The sequence below is a fragment of the Aulostomus chinensis genome, chromosome 7 (assembly GCF_037954235.1).
Source record: "Aulostomus chinensis isolate RoL2024-O1b breed Wild chromosome 7, RoL_Achi_v1.0, whole genome shotgun sequence".
NCBI classification, from domain to species: domain Eukaryota; kingdom Metazoa; phylum Chordata; class Actinopteri; order Syngnathiformes; family Aulostomidae; genus Aulostomus; species Aulostomus chinensis.
Genome location: NC_141326.1, coordinates 15,825,437 through 15,846,497, shown reverse-complemented (window position 1 = coordinate 15,846,497; position 21,061 = coordinate 15,825,437). Strand labels below are relative to the sequence as shown.

The 21,061-nt window shown below is 41.4% G+C and overlaps 1 protein-coding gene across 3 annotated transcripts; it reads right to left on the bottom strand.

Annotated features, from left to right (window-relative positions):
- On the bottom strand, nucleotides 1-11,988 carry LOC147258737 (guanine nucleotide-binding protein G(i) subunit alpha-1). Of its 3 annotated transcripts, XM_086208733.1 has the most exons (9): nucleotides 11,517-11,986; nucleotides 8,548-8,590; nucleotides 6,567-6,708; nucleotides 5,157-5,314; nucleotides 4,930-5,058; nucleotides 2,958-3,087; nucleotides 2,690-2,843; nucleotides 784-976; nucleotides 1-509 (listed from the first exon to the last, which is right to left on the bottom strand). In XM_086208733.1, exons 1-8 carry the CDS (start codon nucleotides 11,632-11,634, stop codon nucleotides 786-788), a joined length of 1,065 nt encoding a protein of 354 aa, XP_086064859.1. In that variant the 5' UTR covers nucleotides 11,635-11,986; the 3' UTR covers nucleotides 1-509; nucleotides 784-785. The 3 variants fall into 3 exon arrangements, with proteins under 3 accessions (XP_086064859.1, XP_086064858.1, XP_086064857.1); XM_086208732.1 differs by having other exon boundaries at nucleotides 766-976; nucleotides 2,690-3,087; nucleotides 11,517-11,988; XM_086208731.1 differs by having other exon boundaries at nucleotides 2,690-3,087; nucleotides 11,517-11,988.
- Between the last annotated feature and the right edge of the window lie 9,073 nt (nucleotides 11,989-21,061).

The window sequence follows — 21,061 nt, the reverse complement described above, 5'->3', positions numbered from 1 at the left end:
GTGACTTGGTCTTGCTGGATTTGCCCAAGGAGGCAAAAAAAAAAAAACAAAAAACAAAAATTGACAAAGACAATAAGACAAAAAAAAAAGGGTATGGACAGGGGGGGTGTGTGTTTGTTGGGGAGTGCTGAATGTAACAACTACATAAACCTAACAGCTAATCAACATAAAACACTGCACCTAAGGCATGCAAGGCAGACACATCTACAAAAATAAAAAAAGAAAAACTCATTCATGGACAAAAAAAAAAAGTTATGCCCCCCCCCCCATATAAAAATCAAAAACAATGATAGGTAAAACAAGCACATTTTAAAAACCGTGAAAAATCCCCAACCATAGACAGTTGTACAAATATTTTACACAAAATGTTTTTTTTCTACACTCTGTCTTTAAAACTTTTAGAGATGAACATAAGTTAATAAGAAGTTAAAAGTGACATTCTCAGCAGTGTCTATGAAGCTCAGACTCCCCTTGAATAAAGTCACTCGGCAAGTCGGCCACAAGGCTGCCTGGACAGAAGGAAAACAAACAGAGTGGGTATAAAAAAACAGTGTCAGCACTTAGCTAATGAGGTAAGATTCATAGAATGCTTCAGGAAAAATAAATAACAAAAATCATCTGCCTACCAAAAGTCTCCCCTGTCACAGCGCATTCATAATATTGACCTAATTATTCAAATATGTCCTGATCAGCTTCTTATCAATGTTTGTTTGGTGCAGTCTAAAAAACAAAACAAAAAAACTAACTAAATCTGACAGCACTCACATGGCTTCTCCTTCGTACCTTCAGAAAAGGCCACAGTCCTTCAGGTTGTTTTTGATGATGACATCAGTCACGGCATCGAACACAAACTGCACGTTCTTAGTGTCGGTGGCACAGGTGAAGTGGGTGTAGATTTCCTTGGTGTCCTTCCTCTTATTCAGGTCCTCAAACTGACACTGAATGTAAGCTGCTGCTTCCTCGTAAGTGTTGGAGCCTGAGGGAAGCGACGGACATGATGGATACAGTACCATCAGAAGAGGAAAAACATCATGGTGATTCATCACATCATACAGCGTCCGTCTGAGATTTTTGAAATCTTGTCATACTGTGACATGGATTTATGAATCTTGATGCTTCTCCACTGCACAATGACTCAATCAGAACTTCTATTTGGAGAAGGGTGTGGGCACGGTCTTAGCTGGTAAAACCAGGCCAGCTTGGGATGCTAATTTTACAAAGAAAGCTTGAGGTCATCGTGAGCACGCCTGCATAGCCACGCTGATCAGTGCGTCATCTCATGCTGCTTCTCTCTCTTGGCAAGATGACGTCCTGTCGGTCACAGCAGCAGTCACACTCTGATGATCCTCTGAAATTTCTGATACCGTCTGATAATTTTTTTTTTTTTAAAATTGGGGTTTTCTTGGCATGAGCCTTGGCGGGACATCAGACTACAGAATGTCAACATGGATTTCGCTTGATCATAACCATAAGTTACATGGTGATGAGGGATTTTTGTCGGCCAACGTGAGAGTTAACACTGTCGTGTGTTCCCTAGAAAAAAAAGCCAGTGGGACTTTTACACCGATTTTGGATCGCTGCAGAAAACGAGCTCTGAGCTCTGAGGTTGATGAGGGTTGCATGTTGATTTTTTTCCCCCAGCGAGAACATCTTCACAAAAGAACACTTTTATGACTTTTTAAGCTTCAATGCAATCATCGGAGGTGCAAAGCTAACATTATGCGGTGAAGCACGGCTAGCTTAGCACTTCTTCTGTTTTTGTGTGATGTTTACTATTTAAAACAACCTCTGAAGTGTTACCAAGTGAAGGGTCAACTGATTTATTTTATGCAGTAGAACAAAACACAAGACCTTCAGCCCGCGTAAACCACTGACCTTATATCAGGTGTGTTCCAGAAATCTTTCAAAAACCCAACCGACTTTAAACCATGGCTGTTCAACAATGCTAACTTTCTTCTGGTTTTTCAAACTCATTCCTTCTCTTTTCTATTACCAAACAATGGAAGTCTGAATATGAAAGCCACCAAGCAACTTTACTGACAGAGCATTTCACAAACATGTTGATGTTTGTTTTACAGAAAAGTACCCTGAAAGATTATCATACATGCTGAACTTGAGGAGGCCGAGTTTCCGTCCTAAAACTTCTGCCATTAACATTTGTGAGTACATGGAAGGTTTTGCTATTTTCAATAGTTTATACAATGTTAGAAGTAGCAAAAATGCAAACACAGAGGCCTTGAGTTCCAGAGTTTGTGACACAAGACATTTTTCAGACACGTGTGAAACAGAACTACTGGGGAAACTAACAAAGGCACATTGTCAGAAACGTGGGGCAGCCCACACAGTTCAGCAGCAGAGCAGTGAGAAGAAACATCTTTGTGTCAGTTGTAAGATCTAGAGATCGCCACACCTTTGGAGGGCCACAAAGAGCAGACAGTCTGACAGTGAGGGGAAACAGATGGGGAGAATAACCTGGACCTACTTGTGTTTTTAGAACACTACAAAAATGTTTAAAAGGTTTCAGACATAGTCAAGTGTGTGTATGTATGTGTGTGTGTGTGTGTTTTTTGTGGTCAGCAGGCAACTAAATAGATCTGAATGGCATTTATGATTTATCAATGATTCACCACCATACACAGTTTCGGCACGTGAGCTCAGTCAAGTGTGTGTGCATACGCGTGTCTCTCACCTGCATATTCAGGGTAGCAGATTGTAAGAGGGCTCTTTTTGATCTTTTCCTCAAACAGGTCTTTCTTGTTAAGGAAGAGGATGATGGAGGTGTCTGTGAACCACTTGTTGTTGCAGATGGAGTCAAACAGCTTCATGCTCTCATGCATTCGGTTCTGAAGGAGAGCAGGAACACACACAAGACGATGGTAGCCAACCACACAATCGCAGATGGAATTTAAAATGTGCAGGTAAGTGCAAAAACATTCATAGTATTTTTTGTTTTTTACCATCTCTTCGTCCTCGGCCAGCACAAGGTCGTAATCACTCAGGGCCACACAGAAGATGATGGCAGTGACGCCCTCGAAACAGTGGATCCACTTCTTCCTCTCTGACCTCTGGCCACCTACATCAAACATTCTGAAGACATGGCAGATTCAAACGGTTTAGAACAAAACATCCTCCACATATTTAGATTCCCTGACATGTGCCGCTCAGGGCTGGAAGCAAGAACATGTCTGTGAATAAAATGTGCTTCATTTTCCTAAAGCAGTGGAGTAAAATCAAACTCAACATGGACATACTCACGGCCATCTTGAATGCAAATCCACTGAACTATGAAGGGTTAAGGGTCGTTCTGAATTCGTTCCAGTTAACATGTGAAGGTGCAGATTTTTATAAGTCAAACTTGACTATTTAATATTTCAACTTTAAACCCCCTTTGTGAATGGAGGGAGCGCTAAAGTTGTCCATTTCATATATATCATGTTTATTGCATGATGTAATTCTACTGTTTACTTCTTTCTTTTTTTTGCACAACCCACACATACACACGACAAAAATAAAATCAAAGAAAAAAACCCAACACACTGGGAGTGATCTTTACTACTCTAATTTGCCAAATTAAAATCAAACCTCTGGGTTGCAACACAGTTAATCCATTTTTGTTTATGGCAAATGAAATAATTATACCTCATGATTGTCAGAGGCTGTCAGCTTGTCCATTTTCTAAGTGTCCAACGTGATTTTCCAGCCACGTGCTTACCGTTCGGCTCTTCCATGAGCCATTTCCTGGCCTTCACACAAGCACCAACAATCTCCCCATTAAATATTTATCCATGCTCAGCCAGTCTTCAGGTATGCACCTAAAACACATGATCTTACTCCCCAGGGAAACTTCACACCTAAAAATGTCTTGGAAGGCATTAAGTTTATTTTTCCCAGAATAACAGCCCCAGAAAAGGAGCCTGTGGGTAACAACAGCTCCAGAATATACGGTATGATTTGCATTCTGGTGATTTATCTTGTTATATCAGATGTGTCCTTTTTTTGGCAGCTTCATGCATCTGCACCATAACACCATCGACAGACATATCCAAGCTACGGATGTCGTTTACAACAGCAGCTCACTTGTTCGATCCACTTTTAGAAGGACAACAACCACTGTATCAAATACTTTCTAAATGAATCCTAATGTTCATCTAAATGCTTCAAAAAGGTGGAAAAAATGCATTATGTACTCAAACTCTTTTCAGTCGGAAACCACAGTCTAGTATCCCGGACTGAGCACAGCTCTAAAAGCTTCGGCTCCAAACACCGGACAGCATAACTGAGTTAATGTTGTCAGGCGTTTCCTAAAGTAATCCAATAGCTCATGATGCTGATATAATGCATAAATAGATAGTAGGTCAACTCCACTAATAGCAATTGTTTCTATTAGCTGTATTAATACATACATAGAGTTGAGGCTAATGGGTTACAATAACAGTGCATAACCCCCCCCCCACACACACACACACACACACACAAACACAACATGCTAAAACAAATAGACACTAACATATCCCATTTTAGAAGTAACTTGCCCAACACTGTCCATATATAGTCATTTTGTTTCTACGTGACAGATAATATAAAAAAAAAAAAACCCAAAGAACAACCCTGCACTGGAATTCCTTAAAAGATGCAGAACTTAAAAATCCTGCCACAGCCCCGATCCTCCATCCCATCAGCCTTCATGATAATGTTTCCAGGTAGCCACTTTATATTCTCTGGAGGATTATATCTATCGAACATATAAGTCAGACCCAAATCACTTGTGTTGATGCCGCTGCGAGATGAGACTGATTTAGGACGGCACTGAGCTTGGTGGTGAGTACTCTCCTTTTAGGAGTGGTAATCAATGATGATATGAGCATAAGGAGGGAAGCCGCCTTGTGGATGGGGCCTAGCCACCAATCAAACTTTGGTGGATATACTCACTTGAAATGCAAGTCCTTGAAAGTGAAGTGTGTTTCCACGATACCGGTAGTTTTGACCCTGGTCCTCAGTACGTCCTGTTGGGTGGGCACATAGGCACCGTGTGATATTCTGTCCAGGTCGTTCAGATAGCTTTAGGGGAGACGCGGGCGGGGGACAGATTTTTAAAGAAAGATAGTAAGAACAGCTCTTTTCAAACTGGATCCTGCAGTCGCGTCTGCACTACTCACTAGGCTGCGGAGTCGTTGAGCTGGTACTCCCGGGAGCGACTGAAGCACGCCTGAACTCCTCCGTCCTTCCACAGCCGCTGGATGACCCCGGCCAGCTCGCCTGTCATGAAGCCCTCCTCAGCTGAACCGGCCAACACGAACAGCTGCCGCGCATCATCCTAACGAGACAAACGTGTATTTATGCATCATTTGCTGGCAAAGTGTGCATGATCGAATTTTAGTTCAAGCTAAATGTAAATGAACAACCAATTTACAATTAGTTTAAACTCTGACAATGAAAAATGCACTGTCTCTGCAAGACTGCATCTGTCTGAATGTAATATTCCAATTAATCAAAGGCAGTCAAGGAGTGACGCAACTATTCAGAAAAAGAAGGGAAAAAAAAAAATCACTGGCTCTGTTCCAGTCCTGTAAACTTCTAAATTCTGCATAAAATCTCATTTTAAAAGCAAAACAAAAAAAAATCTATGGCAGGTTGGTGTCCAGAAACTTATATCTCAGAGAGAAAAAGGAGAAAAGAAAGGCTTTGGGTGTCAACTGGTCACGATGACAGAGCAAGACTAGTCACGCTGAGGCAATGACTAAGCCTCATGTTATGCCAGGAGAGAGAGAGAGAAAAAAAAACCGATTAACAGGGGGAAAAAAAAACAACTTAAGCCTGAAGAATTAAATACTGCAATCTTCACTTTTTGCAGCTCTTCCTAACAATATATTGCACACAGAGAGAGTTAAAGAAAGTAGCTTAACATGCTGGTACATAGACAAGATGTCCTGGTCAGTAGCACAGCAGACCAGTTCTCTGTTTCTAGAATCGATTCCAGTAAAGAAGCATCAACACCAGCTCAAACATATGGATTTTCTGTAGTTTTTGGTGCTTAAAAAAAGAGGGCAGAACTTTATTTCATTGTAGAACAGCATGCAGTGCATTGGTTGCTCAGCCCTTCTTACCCCGTTCTCACACTTGCTTTCTCTTCCTGTCTCACACGCGCACAAACACATCAACAACAGGCGCAGCTGTAAATAGTAAGGCTTTTAGTCTCAAACTCTGAACCCAGAAGACCAGGCATGTGCATGTGATACAAGAACACAGAGCGGTATCCACAAGCAGAAACCAACAAATCTGGCATGTTCCTCCAAACCCGCCTGGATCAATTGATATATCCAAAGTCAGTTTTTGTCTCCTATAACAAAATGCTTTGATACGCTAAAGCCCAACCAGCTGTATATGACCTGCTGCTGCAGAAACAGGGTGTACAAAACTGCCCAGTAGGGAAGGGTGTCATATGACTAAGTGGCCCTTGTGGCACAGGCCATATATTCGTGCAGGGCAAAAAAAAAAAAGGCATATTCCATTCCCACATGAGAATAGAAAAAAAATAACATAAAAAAATACCAGCTTCCTTCACTCACCGCTCTGGCAGACTCAGCAAAATCAATCTTCAGGCGTCCCATAGCTCTGATGATGGCAATGATGGACTGGATGGTGTTGCTGTAGACAACCGCCTTGTACTGCTTACACTCCTCCTCTGAGTAGCCGGCTTCATGGATGATCCTAGGGCACAGGGGGGCAAAAACAGAGTTGCAACTCCAAGAAGCTTCATCATGGATAAGCGGACATGCGTCTGTGATCTATCCAACTCTAGATGGAGGTAACTGAGTGGAGAGTTTGCTACAACACAAACCACATGGTTTTTATGTTGGTGTTAAAATGAACTTTATCATGGATTCATGTTTTCAATCCACAAATTTAACATCTAAATGGGGCTTAAAAAACTTAAATTGATTTCATCGGGACCAGAGGTCAACCGGTGGAGCTGCTGATATTTAGAGAGCAGGACAGCTAATGGCTGATATCTTGTCAATTTTCTTTTGTGCAAATCCAACAATCCTACTATAATAATGCAGAGAACTGTTTAAAATGCTCTGTTCTTGTTAAAAGTATTATTTTTAAAAGGTATCAACTCTAAAAAAAAAAACCTCTCAATAAGTGCTATATATATATATATATATATATATATATATATATATATATATATTAATAAATGAAGACTTAATGGCTGCACCCAGCGGCATCTCTTTGTTCAACACTTGAATCTATTTTACAATTGAACTTGATTATTATGGTGAGTGATTTCAGACAAAGGGTGAGTCTGGAGAATGGCTTGGCATTGGGCTGCCCGCAATGTGCCTGCTTGTTAATCGGCTGACACCAATTAATTAAAAAACAAAAAAAGCCAAACATTGGCCAGATTACTGTTGGAGAAAATGAAATAAAGAGTGTGACAGGAATATATGACACACTTTTAAACAACTTGTAAATATAACATGCAAGAATTTGTTTGATGAATGATCATATTGAATATTCTTTAATCAAAAGGGCCATGATGACGATATTTAAAATCTTCTTCTCTAGGTCTTGTTAAACTAGGTTATGTAGATGTGTGTGTTCCTTAAGCAGCTATGACAAACATTATTAACAAGAAACTAAGGATAATTAGGAATCATGGCTCTGAAATCCAAATTTTGTTTACAGTGTACCATTTGATTTGAGTATTCAAATCCTTAGTGTAAATCATGTGCGGTGTACGTACACTCACTGGCCTCTTTAATGCAACAGCTCTGTTGTGAAATCTACTTTTGTTGAGGCAATAACAGAGGTAATAATGCGGCTTTTAATCTATCGATGTGGGGGCAGTGGGTGGTGGAGTACAATTTAATGTTTTTAATATTCTACCCCCTGATGGAGGGCAGGAAATTAGCACCGGCTGCTATCCAAATGCTGTAAAACCGAGTGGCGGCTGGTAGATCAGCTCCACTCACCAGCCAAAAACGCAATAGTATATTATTGATTTAATGTGCAGCCGGTAAAATTTGAAGTTCAAGCTACCACTTCATTTTTTAAGGGAGAATTTATGGAAGAGCAGTCGCTCTGGATTAGCTGTACCTACTGAAGTGGCCTCGGACGTTCCACATGGGTGTTAACACGACAATGTACTGAAAGTGCACACCATTTCTGAGATCATGCAAAAATTGCCGTCACGCATTATAAATCCCACAGTGATGAATGGAGGTGAACATTTATTGGTTTGAGAGATATTGATTGATTGTTCACCATAAACTACGGAGTGTAAATTCTATGGGTCAAAGCAAATGAATGGACAGGGGGATGATTTCAGCCATCAAGCATGATGACGGAGTCTCACCTACCGATTACATTTAAATAATAATTACATCGACAGGGGATTTGCAGTAAAGATGGACAAGTATATCATTTCCTCTCCCTGCGTATTGACACTGACACAGGAAAAAGGCGATTCTCTGTACAAACAACAGCTGATGCAATTTGATTGCTTCCGACATGTTGAATATGGTAATAATCGTGCAGCCTTACTTCATCTGTTTAACAATGGTACTCTTCCCAGATTCTCCAGCACCTAAAACAAAACAGACAGTCATACATTATAGTTACCTCAGTGTATTATAGTTTTATTGTAATTTATTATAGTTTCTGCTATTTATTGCTCTTGTACTTTTCCTGCTGCTACTTTTCTGTTTCTGCTGTTGCAACAGTGCCAATTTCCCCACTTATCTTACATCATACACAATTTTCTAAAAAAAAGAAAAAAGAAAAAAAAGAATGATCATCGACATTATCAATTTCAGCTCTGGCAACAGTTATTTAAAGCAACATTGAACACAAAGATGATTACTTTGAACCAAATGTGTTGCATCGATGTTCTGAATAAGACACAAATCTGATAATCTGAAACAATAGGACGCATCAATGTTAGTTTCCTCTATATGTTGGATACACCATGGCGATTTAAAATCACACACACACACTCATCATGGTGTCATTGTTCACGCTGCCACTGACGAAGCCTCTCAATCCCGGTTTAGTCAGTGCACAGTGCAAGAGCGCAATTGGATTAATCAACTGGATCCTCCCGTTAATGAGATTATACACGACGGCTCAAACATCCCAGGGTTAGAATCTCATGCAGCATCAGGCTGATGAGCATGTTGGAAGCATCTCATTTTGATCATTCTATTCAGGTGAAAACAGAATACAACATTACTGAAGCAATAGCGGGTCATCGCGATAAAAAGCCATATAATATATATAAAATATAAAACTTCAAACAATATATGAATGAGCCCATGGTTTAAATCTATATACTACTTGAATTTGGGGGAAGCATTTGGTGCAAAGACTCACACACGCCTCTTCAGCTCCCTCTGAGATTCAAGCATGTTTTCAGCTGAGCGCACAACATTTTAATTACCTTACCACTGCAGGGACTCTGAGCTCCCTGGTGAGGAGAACGGTTCACCAATTCACCGTCCCATATGATAAGCTGCAACACAGCTAATATTACTACAAACATCCCAACACACTTCAATTACCAAACCCACGCTCAAACCTAAGTGACACCTCAATGTTAAAATTATCAACATGAAAGTGGAAAAAGTAAGAAAGTTTAATGGTATAGGAGCTACAGAACCTGGACCAAGGATTACACATTAACCCCCCAAAAAATAAACATAGAAAGCATCTCTTTAGTTCTGCTTTTTCTGCGATGAAACAAAAGCCTCTACACAAAACATAAATCAATCTGATAATTCACATTCGTACAGCACACAAACAACCCTCTCAAAACACTAGTTGAGTACATGTCATTTATAGTATGCGCTCACTCTCTATCTTGCCAAGAAACGCACACACACGATATGAAAGACAATCCATGTCACGATTACGGGAAAGGACTACATCGGTGTGTTCACAGTCATGTGGAAACAGCCCCATAAGACTATCAATCAACCACAACCCAATCCTCGTGACATGAAAAATACAACCATGAAAATTCAAATCAGGTCCATCTCAAATGACTCCCATACAAGACCAGTCTGCTGCAGATGAGCAAAGAACAGTGTTTGATGCACGAAAATAAGCGCTGGCGCAACACACACATAAACCTGAAAGAAGATAAATTGCAAGACAGACACTTGTGCATTGTGGCAACAGCTTGCAGACGGCATGGCCCAGGCAAACATCCAGTTAGCCTGCAATAGCTGTTTCTGTTGTGTGTACATAATTGCCAAAGATTCACATTATTGTCAACCAGGCTGCACATGTTGCTAGGCAACCTCGTCTGCCTTTTCCCGATATCAATCAGCACTGGTGGTCACCAAGTGCCAGTAATACAGGGAATTGGGAAAACATGGAACTTTACAATGACAACAGTTAAAAATTCCACATTTACACAAGAAATATAATTTTGGTACATGAGTGTTAATATATATAATCTGGAACATTAGCTGTTAATCCACCTTCCTTTGTCTTTCCTGTTGTGAAAACTTTAAAGATTGCTTTTAAATTCAGTGAAATGGATCCCGAAAACACACTTGCTTGTTCCAGATGACAAAAGAGGGGGGTGAACACAACTTTGTATGTTTGGCCACAATATGGACAAAGTTATTTTTCCCTCTCAGACACCCCATGAATCGCCAAAATTTGGATGAAGACTGAACACACACTCAGTCATATACAAGTTACTATTTGATTCAAATTATTATTAATACACAAGAGGGGACATGTTTCTTGATACTGGCTTTACATGGTAGAAGACTTACAGAAAGTTTAAGGGGAGTAGCTTATATTACCTGTATATTACGGCTAGCTATCTCTTTCTGAAACTGACATATCCTGTACATAGTTATCCTTCGGATACATTTTAAATGTGAAAACCGCAGTGACTTGTGTGATTATAAACTGCAAATTAGGGCAATATCCAAATATACAATTTAAGACGACAACTGTACAACGACCAAATCTTGAACCAATCTATGTACCTCATTTAGGGTTGAACTCTAAGATAACCAACTAATCCGAGCTAATGCTAAGGCGCTAGCTAACGTTAAGTGGCTAATTTCCTAGCTAAATTAGCTTACTTACTAACTTAACGCCAGTGCTGGGCATTAACGTTAGCGGCTGGCTAGGGTGGGGATACATCTCATTACTGCCAACTGACAAGCTGATTAAGATTATTTTAATGTAATGGGGTAAAAACAGAGAGAGGTGCTCAACTTTTCAGCTAATGTTAACGCAGCACCACCATTAACGCTAAAACCCTAAAATGTCTCCACTTCTTTCACCGTGTTAGGAGTTGAGTCAAACCCACATCGTTACTACACATTCCCGCAGTGAACAGAATAAAACCTATTAAAAAACCCAAACAATCAAAAAACAGATGGCTTTAACGTGTAAAGCTTGGTTGTGGGTGCAGCTTTTAGTAGGCAATGGGGAGGTCCTTCGCCAGCAAATAGACCGAGACCCCCGTTCATCTATCGTTCGCTCACCGAGCAGCAGCAGCTTCACCTCACGGGCGGCTTTTTCTCCGTCGTCCCGAAGATTTCTGTCGATCATCTTGCTCCGCTCCTGTGCCGCCTTGTCGTCCGTGCTCAGAGTACATCCCATCTTCTTCTCGTCTGACCTCCGAGTAAATTAAAAAATGTAGACCACACACAACTTTAACTAGGAGTGCTACGACATGCAAACGCTACCGAGCTAGCATCCAGCAGGGAGGAGGGGGCAGTCTGTGTCCAACTGTTGGGCTTCAATCACACCCTTTCCTCGTACTCAAGCTCCCAATTTCACAGTCGAGGCAGTCTCGGCTGTTGTTAACCACCAAAGCAAGGCTTCCCGTCCACTTGCTGGATCTTTTAAGGACTTTAGTCTCTTCCACCCAAAGGAGTCACGCATTCACAAAATGAAGCGAGTAGAATCCAGCATCTGCGCCTACCTCGCTTCCTGTTCGGCTCACATTCATCTAATGTGCGCATGCGTGGCAGAGCAACAAGCGTTCAAAAATGTTTAATCTTCGTGACTTCTCTGCGGTAGTTAGTGCCTATCCCCAGGAGGACAATTCATGAAAAGGAAGAGGACTACAAGTACATTTTAGCGTGGTAAAACTTCGTAACCCTTTACATGCAATACATCCAGAATGTATAAAGTCAATATTTGGTGTTGTTTAATTATTACCATAGTTACTATAGTAGCAAAAATTTAGGTTTAAAATGAATTCAGCTACATCCCTTATTGTGGACAGTAGAAGTACTATGAAAGCTTTATCAAGTTCCTTGTCAATGTATCCACTCTATGGTGGAAAAAACACACTCAAACTACAGGCACACTGTAAAAAAAAAAAAAAAAAATTCTCCACTGTTGTGTTGCATGCCCTGTTAGTAGTTTCAGTTTATAGATCCTGCTTGTTAAGAGAGATGCTTACATTAAATGAATAAATGTGAAGTGTGTCACCCAGTGGTACATAGCTGTAAGTTCCATCCATCCATCCATTTCGTCATCTGCTATGTCACCTGTCACCTGCCACACCAGAGACAATAAAACATTGGACTTGTTTTATACCAACACAAAGGAGGCATATAACTCATCACCCCTCCCACCAGATCAGAAGATCAGATCAGGAAGATCAGACCACAACCTGGTACATCTCCTGCCTGTGTATAAGCCCCATCAACGATGGGTGAACGATCTGATCCGATACTTCAATAGGTTTGATCAGACACCTACTCCTCCCCCTGACCAGTCCTCACTGCTGCAACCCCCATCATCGACACCTCCAGGAGGCTATCACACCCTCATCCCCCCATCCACCTTCACACCTCTGCCTCAGCTCCCTACAACCCCCCACTACTCTCTTCATCCACACACCATCACCACTCCTGAACACAGAGCCCCTCTGCTCCAACCTGTCCCTCACAACACTCCAGGTGAGAAACCAGTTTTGGAGGATCAAGCTAAGGAAGGCGCCGGGTCCTGATGGGATCAGCTCCAGGCTCCTGAAGTCCTGCGCAGACCAGCTGTGTGGGATAGCTGAACACATGTTCAACCTGAGCCTGAAGCAGGGGAGAGTGCCACAGCTGTTGAAAACATCCTGCATCCCAAGGACCACAGCAGTTACAGACCAGTGGCACTTCATCCCACTTGATGAAGACCCTGGATAGACCCTGGATGCCGTGATCTTCCTCCTCCATTGAGCCCTCTCTCACCTGGAGAAGCCCGGGAGCACTGTGAGAATCATGTTTATGGACTTCCCCAGTGCTTTCAATACCATTCAATACAAGCTGAAGCATACAGGAGTGGACCATAACCTCACATCCCGGATAGTGGACTACCTTACAAACCGCCCGCAGTATGTAAGGTCTGTGTTTCGGACACAGTCGTTGGCAGCACGGGGGCCCGCGGGGAACAGTCCTGGCTCTGTTCCTCTTCACCCTCTACACTGCAGACTTTTCCCACCACACACCCACCTGTCACCTGCAGAAGTTCTCTGATGACTCTGCAATTGTCCACCTCCAGATCAACGCAGAGAAAAACAAGGATCTGGTGGTGGATTTTCACAGGCAGATGCAGTCGCACCCAACGCCTGTGAACATCCAGGGAATGGACATTGAGATTATGACATCTTATAAATACCTGGGTGTTCACCTGAACAACAAACTGGACTGGTCAGACAACACCACGGCCATCTACAGGAAGGGTCAGAGCAGACTACCTGCTCAGGAGGCTGAGGTCCTTTGGAGTGCGGGGGGCAATCTTGAGGACCTTCTATGTGGCATCAGCCATCTTTTATTTCAATTTAGAGTATCGAGTAACCTAGGCTGTCTTAAGTTATCATATCATATCATATCATATCATATCATATCATATCATATCATATCATATCATATCATATATGAAAGCCTTATCAAATCGGACTCAATATCTGTGTGTTTGTGTCTTTGTATCTTTTGGGGGAGGGGGATTGTCTCTTAATCACCGTGAATTTAGATGATGATCATCATTATCATTCAGGCCACACACCAGACAAGTACGCAGTAGCTGAAGGAAATTACACCACAACAGGCTCATGGATGTAAAAACCAATGATGAAATTATGCCAGGATATAGAAATATATGACATAAAATGTGCGAATAGGGGGTGGCATGGCTCAGAGGTAGAGTGGCTGTCCAGCCTCCGAAGTGTCGCTGGTTTGATCCTCACTTCCCCCGGTGACCATGCCCCAGTATCCTTGAGCAAACTACTGAGCCCCTATTTGATTCTGATGGCCCTGCAATGGAATGGCAACCCATCCAGTTTGAACCCCGCCTCTCACCAAATGGCGGCTGGATAGGCTCCTGTCCCCCCTTCCCACAACCCTTAACAGACAAGCACTATAGAAAATGGATGGGAAATATATGAACATAGACTGTATAGACATCTGAGACATTCTGGTGTATTTCCAAAGTTCAAAAATCTGAACTCAGATCGGTGGAATGCATATTTCCTCCCTTGCTGATTTGCCTTGTAAGCCTCCGCCCTGAGCTTCAAATGCTGCATGAATGCACTGTTTATACAGACACACTGGTTATATGGAGACAGCAATTTCAAACAGGTTACATATTTTATTATTTTATCATTATTATTATATTTTCCCAAGATTTACAGAATATTTCCAACATTCAATAATCAAGTTCAAGAGTGCAAATTGAGGCATATTGTTATCAGTATTGGTTGTCTAATCTTAAAATTACAGGGGAAGAAAAATGTATATAAATCAAGTTTTTAAAAGCGCCTCATTACAAAAATAGAATTCGCAGTTAACACCGAAGGAAAAAGTAATTGGTCAGAGATCAATATAAAAAAAAACATTATTACATTTAAGCATATTTTGCTCATTAAAAGTCATAAAAACAACGCTGGTTTCAAAGAGGAGGTCTTTTGAAGATGGCGGGGTGGAGGGATGGGCTGAGGCAGGGTGCACCCTTTGGTTTAGTTTTCTCAGCGGCCGCTTCCACGAATTCAATTGATTGTCAAATCATCGAGTGTATCTTGCAGAAGACACTGGGGTCAAAGCACCTGAAATCAATAAAAACTATTTGAATAATTCATCGGAATGATCTCATGAAAAGTTTAAGAAAGTAAACACAAACAGGTACAGTGCCTGTTACATGGGCTTTACTGGAATAACAAGTAAGAAAAAAGTAGTTATTTTTATAGATGAATGGCAACCTCTTTAAATGTTACAGAGTGGCGCTGACTTCTCTCGTTTGACCTGAAGTGAACCAGTTAGATTCTCGAGAGCCATTTGTATAAACGGGATGGGAAATGGCTGAGATGTGGTCAGAATCCATCTCCTCACTTTACATAGAATTTCCATAGTAGGCCCCTCCAGCATGCAAACTCACACCATAGTGATTTCCAACCCACTCTTCAACAACAAAACAGCCTCCCAAGATTTTCAAAGAAGGATGTGTTCTTTTTGTTTTGTATTTTTCTCTAAGAGATGATGTTGTATTGTTGCCAGGATACAATGTCACATTGTCACAGTGCCCTCGAGCAACTCTTTGAAGTGAGGGAGCCTCAGAAGACCACGAGTGTGATATGAATGTGGAAATGACAGAGCAGTTTGTCAGCACTTTGATGCTCATTACGCTCCACAAAGATCACAGCCTCCAATGGAGCTTATTAGCCTCTGTGCGTGTGTGTGTGCGTGTGTGTGTGCATGTGTGTGTGTGTGTGTGTGTGAGTGAGTGTGTGAGTGTAAGCGTGCATTGCCTGTACAGAAGAAACGTTGCAAAACTGTCGACATCTTCTCCAAATTTATTTGTCTTGACGTTAATGTCAGTTCATGGCTGCATGAAAAGTTGGTCAACAGATTCTGATTAATGATTTTGTATATTCTTATTTAATAATGGTCATATTTGTAGCATAAACAGACAACTTCTGTATTCTCAGCAAAAGTCTGAAATCTAGATTACAAGAAATGATGAAATATGACTAATCTCTGACGTTCAAAAGTCTGCAAGTAAGTTTGTTAGTTTTGGTTTCCAAATTATTTCCAATGCAGTTTTAACACTGAGTCAGTCACATGGAGTGTTTTCCTTTTATAATTCTTTTAAAACTCTGAGATAATATTGCACCATGAAGACGTTAGTCCACCAGATGGCAGCAGAGTCACAAAACAGCCAATTCGTGCAGCTCGAGGAAGGGACCTCTACTGGGACGTTAAAGTAAAGAAAATTGGCTTTCGTGGTTTCATGTGAGGGCAGAGTCCTTCAGGTGATGTCCATGGATCCTCCTCAAGATGAGAGTTGTCACCCTTAATTGATAATTACAAACCAAGAGCCTGGAACTTATCTGCAGGACAAATGTGACATTGACTGAGGAGGGCCTTTAGGAGGCAGGTGAGGGCAAATGACAGAAATTGTTATGGAAATTACAGGAAAGTCAGTATGAAGGACACCGATAAGACAATATCAGGTCTTGCTGGCTCATTTTCTAGATTAAGTTGACTTTTAATTGTAATTGAATCACAGAGTTAATTAGTATTTCTGTTTTGGACATCTTTGTGAATTTACTGTCTGGTAAACCTTAAAATATTGTGTTTTGTTAATTCACAAACTGAAGGCAGCGCTGAAACACTCTGTGGTCACATTTGTTCCGCCAGCGTGTTCTTCTGTTCTACATAGATATGAGTTGCAAAGCTTAACATGCAGTGGCTGCCAGTCTTTAAGAATCCAAAACACGTTCTCCATACATTGTCTGCACCGATGTTACCTTTTTAATTAAAGGGATGTACAAACACTTGATTTGAGCTAAAAACTATAGCACTTCCTGTTGGTGCTACCATGAATGAGCATGGACGGCTACCAGCTGGCACATCCAGTTGAAACACATCACCTGCTAGTCTGTGCTCGTTTGTGGTAGCAGGCAACTGGAAAGATAATAGCTTGCTTGTTTTTGGTTCTAATCAAATTGTTAGTGAATTACCGATCTGGTTGGATAAAGAAAATATAAATATCACTGGATGATGTACTTGATAAGTTGAAAGGAGATGTTTTTGGACATTTTTTTCTTTTGCTGCTATAGCTGTTGTTAGCTGTCAGTCACATTAGCTTGAAGCTAAAATACACGGCTGGCTCTTTCTGCATTCTGGAGTGTAAAGGAGTGAACTGAAAGGTAAAGATGTCTGTGTGCTCAATACTTTCGTGAGTATCTGAAAGGCAAAATATACTTTTTGGGTGAAGTATTGCTTCATCTTAAAGCAGTGATACATGTATCTTTGTGTGTTTTTTATACATTCCATATTCTTTATGGCTCCTCTATGAGTTACCATGAGAAGAGACTATAATGTCATGTTTAGCTTCAGGCTCAGACAGAGTTCCAGTAAATGTCCATGGGTCATCCATATTAAGTTTGTAGTACATGCTGTAGTTACGCTCAGAGGGAAGGAACACATCCAGACATCGTGAGAGAAGGAAAACTTGTGGTGTGACTTTAAAGTCGCCTGTCTTTTTCTTTCACATTTTCTGAAACCCACAACTTTGTTGATTAGCGCATGCATCAGTAAACCTCAGAACATCCTGAGCTGTCTTGTCGGAAATGTTACATAGCAGGCTGTTTTTGTATGTGGCCCTTCGCCATCCATTCAAAAAGCTGCTCAGGCATCTAACTAGATGACCTCATTTCCCTGAAGCCTTGGGACATCTCTTCAAATAGTGAAAAGGAGAGAGCTCCATTGTTAGCTGTTATTTTTTACTCCTCATGAGAGACAGCAACTTTCAAATGTGAATGGTTCTTCTTACTTTCACAACATAAAAAGTTCAACTTTTCACGATTTCTGTGTTGTACTAACATGAGAAAGAAAGAGATAACTTTGCAAATGTGCATACATTTTGAACAAAAGGAGTGATGAGTGGGTGTGATTTTGTGTGAAAGGGCAATGTGTGTGTGTGTGTGTGTAAAGGGTGATGGCTTTTATCACTCACGGTGCTGTACACTAATATACATCATATGTCCTGAAGCAGTGCATCTTTTATGGCTTCTATCTGTCCTCTTTTCAACTCCAAACACATCCATTTCTGCCCTGCCCCGTCTGTTTGAGGCTTTTGAGCGCATGTCGGTTTCTGTGTAACTCCCCAGAATAAAACATATTGCTACTGACACAATTAAAAAAAAAGGATGGAGCCTCGATGAAACTGAGACCTTTAACCAGCCCATTCCCATATGCGATTGCTAATCCAGTGCCTGTGAGAGGAAGCCATTGTATAATGTTACCATGCAGAACAAGTGCCAGTGGCCAGCGAAGGCTAAACACGACTGTATGACCCTTATGAATTATACATTCAGCGTCGAGCTTTCACACACTCATCGCTCAGAGGGAAGCTTCGGAGAGTCAGCTCTCCATTTTTTATGTCTCATTTGCAATTGCAAGGACTTCAAAGCATGCCATCATTCAATCTGCATGTAGTCTTGTTCATTTAATAAATCTGATGATTTAATTTTGTGGATATTTTCAAAATATTACCAATTTTTTTTGTCATATAGTAAATACCAATTTACAAAAACGCTGACCTTCACATCAGCATCGGGTTCATGACACTTCATTTAAAGGATGATGTTGACATTTTGGGGGGATGCGCTATGTTGTTTTTGTGGGGAGAGAGAGATAAATTGATTATCTTTCCTCTCTGTGTGGTACATAAGCACTGCCAGCAGCTGAGCTTAAAGACTAGAACCAGTTGGCCTGGCTATACTCAAAAGAAACAGAATCGACCTCCCAGCTCCTCTCAACTTCACTTAGAGACACAATACGTCTAATGAATTTGAGTTGGTCCAAAATGTAGAATGAGACCCAGTTTGTTTTTCCAAGGGATCACGTGCTGGAGTATTTCTTGAATGAACTTCTACCAGGATTTTTTTTTTTTGGGACATGACGACAGCCACAGGTAGTACGTTCGTCACTTCTGTCCCATTCTTTTTAACGCAATATCTCAGGAAGGCTTCAAGAAAATGTCCCAAACATCCACAAGGAGTCAAAGATGAGCGGAAAAACTGTTGGTGGTCAAAAGTCAAAGGTCAAGGACACTCTCCTCTTGCAAGGATGTGATGGAACACCCCGACGGCTTTGCTTAAGATTATGCACAGAAGTCAAAGTGGGGCTGGAGGATGAACTGAAAAGAAACTGTTGGCAAAAGGTCAAATGTCAAGGTTAAAAAAATGTAATCGTCAAAAAAGAGGAATAAAAAAGATACGTCTGGATTGCTTGAAGGTCCATCCATCCATCATCGTCTTCCGCTTATTCCTTTCTATTAAGGGTCGCGGGGGGGCTGGAGCCTATCCCAGCGTCTACGGGCGAGAGGCAGGGTTCACCCTGGACAGGTCGCCAGTCCATCGCAGGGCCAACATACAGAGACGAACAACCATTCACACTCACAGTCACACCTACGGTCAATTTAGAGTATCAATCAGCCTCGTCCTCTCTTGATGTCTTTGGACTGTGGGAGGAAGCTGGAGTACCAGAGAGAACCCACACAGGAACAGGGAGAACATGCAGACTCCACACAGAAAGATCCCGCGCCCGAGCCGGGACTCGAACCCGGAACCTTCTTGCTGTGAGGCCACAGAGCTCACCACTGCACCACCGTGCCGCCCTTGCTTGAAGGTATTCCTTCAAATTTTGGTACAAATATCCACTGCAACTCAAGGATGAGCTGAAAAGTTTTGAGTGGTCAAAGGTCAAGGTCCCTGTTAAAAGCACATATTGCAGAATTATCCTTTCTAATTATTAATTTCCATGATTTCGAACCAGTATTTCTAATTAATCTATTATTACTGGCTGTAGTTTCATATTTACAATACAGCCATGAAACAATATTCTCATCCAACACTGGACAAGTTTAGATCTCTTTCTCCAGAGTGTCACACTCTTCCTTTGATCAGTGGAACTACAGAATAATCACCACTCAAAGCAGCTCTGCGTCTTTGGATCCGTCAGCTTTACATCTTCACAATCAGTGGACACGTTTCTCCACCAATGCTTGAATTTACTACAAATACAGATAATGGCTCATTTCTGGGAAATACTAGAAGCCAGTGGAAGATGGGAAATTAAAGCATCACACACACGTGCACACACATAGTGTCATATTGATTTGTGTCCATGACAAATGAATAAGACAGCCGGCGTGATGATGGTGACCTTGGGCATGCCAGTAAATTCCTCCCTAACATGCATGTCCCCACATCAAGAATGCCATGAAATAATTTCTGGATGGTACTAAAGTCCAGTGATTACACTGAATATACGACGTGCGGAGGTCCTATTCGCTTTACATTATACGACAAATCAGTTAGCAGGCTGCTGTTGATGTGATCAGTGCGTCATAACTCCCGACCAAGACAAGCTCAATAAATCATCTTATATTTTCTCATTTCAAATCATGTTTTTGTGCCAGGCTCAGCCCTATCTGATGGCATGTTCCTCATTTGCAATATTGTTCTGGAAAGATGGACAATTATTCTCTGTGGTAATTCCATCAAAGTAAGGTCATCCTCCAACTGGGGCAGACCACATCACGGGTTTGGTTAAAAGGTCAAAACAACAGAGTTTTAAAGGTTAACGTCCTGCAGCAATATATAATATCAGTGTAACCCTTTGCTTTTGTCATCCTTTTATATCAGTGCTTTACCATTTCATTTCATGCCACAGCCTTTCAAAGTTCTCTTCTGTGCCTTCAGCTTTGTATCGTGGGGCAATAAGCTGCAGAGGCCAGTGCTCTCCGTGGTCCTGAAACAAACATCTCTCTCTCTCTCTCTCTCTCGCTCTCTCTCTCTCTCTCTCTTTCTTTTGCGCTCTCTCTTTTTGCCTCTCTGTCCGTCCATCTCATCTCTTGTTTATTCAAATTTGCCTCTCTGGCTTAAGGGATACCACACAACAGTTGCTAATAGCTCCTGTAACCCCTCCCTTCTCTGTCTGTCAGTCTCTCTCTCTCTAATACACACAAACACACACACACACACACACACACACACACACACACATTTGCACTATGGCTGGTT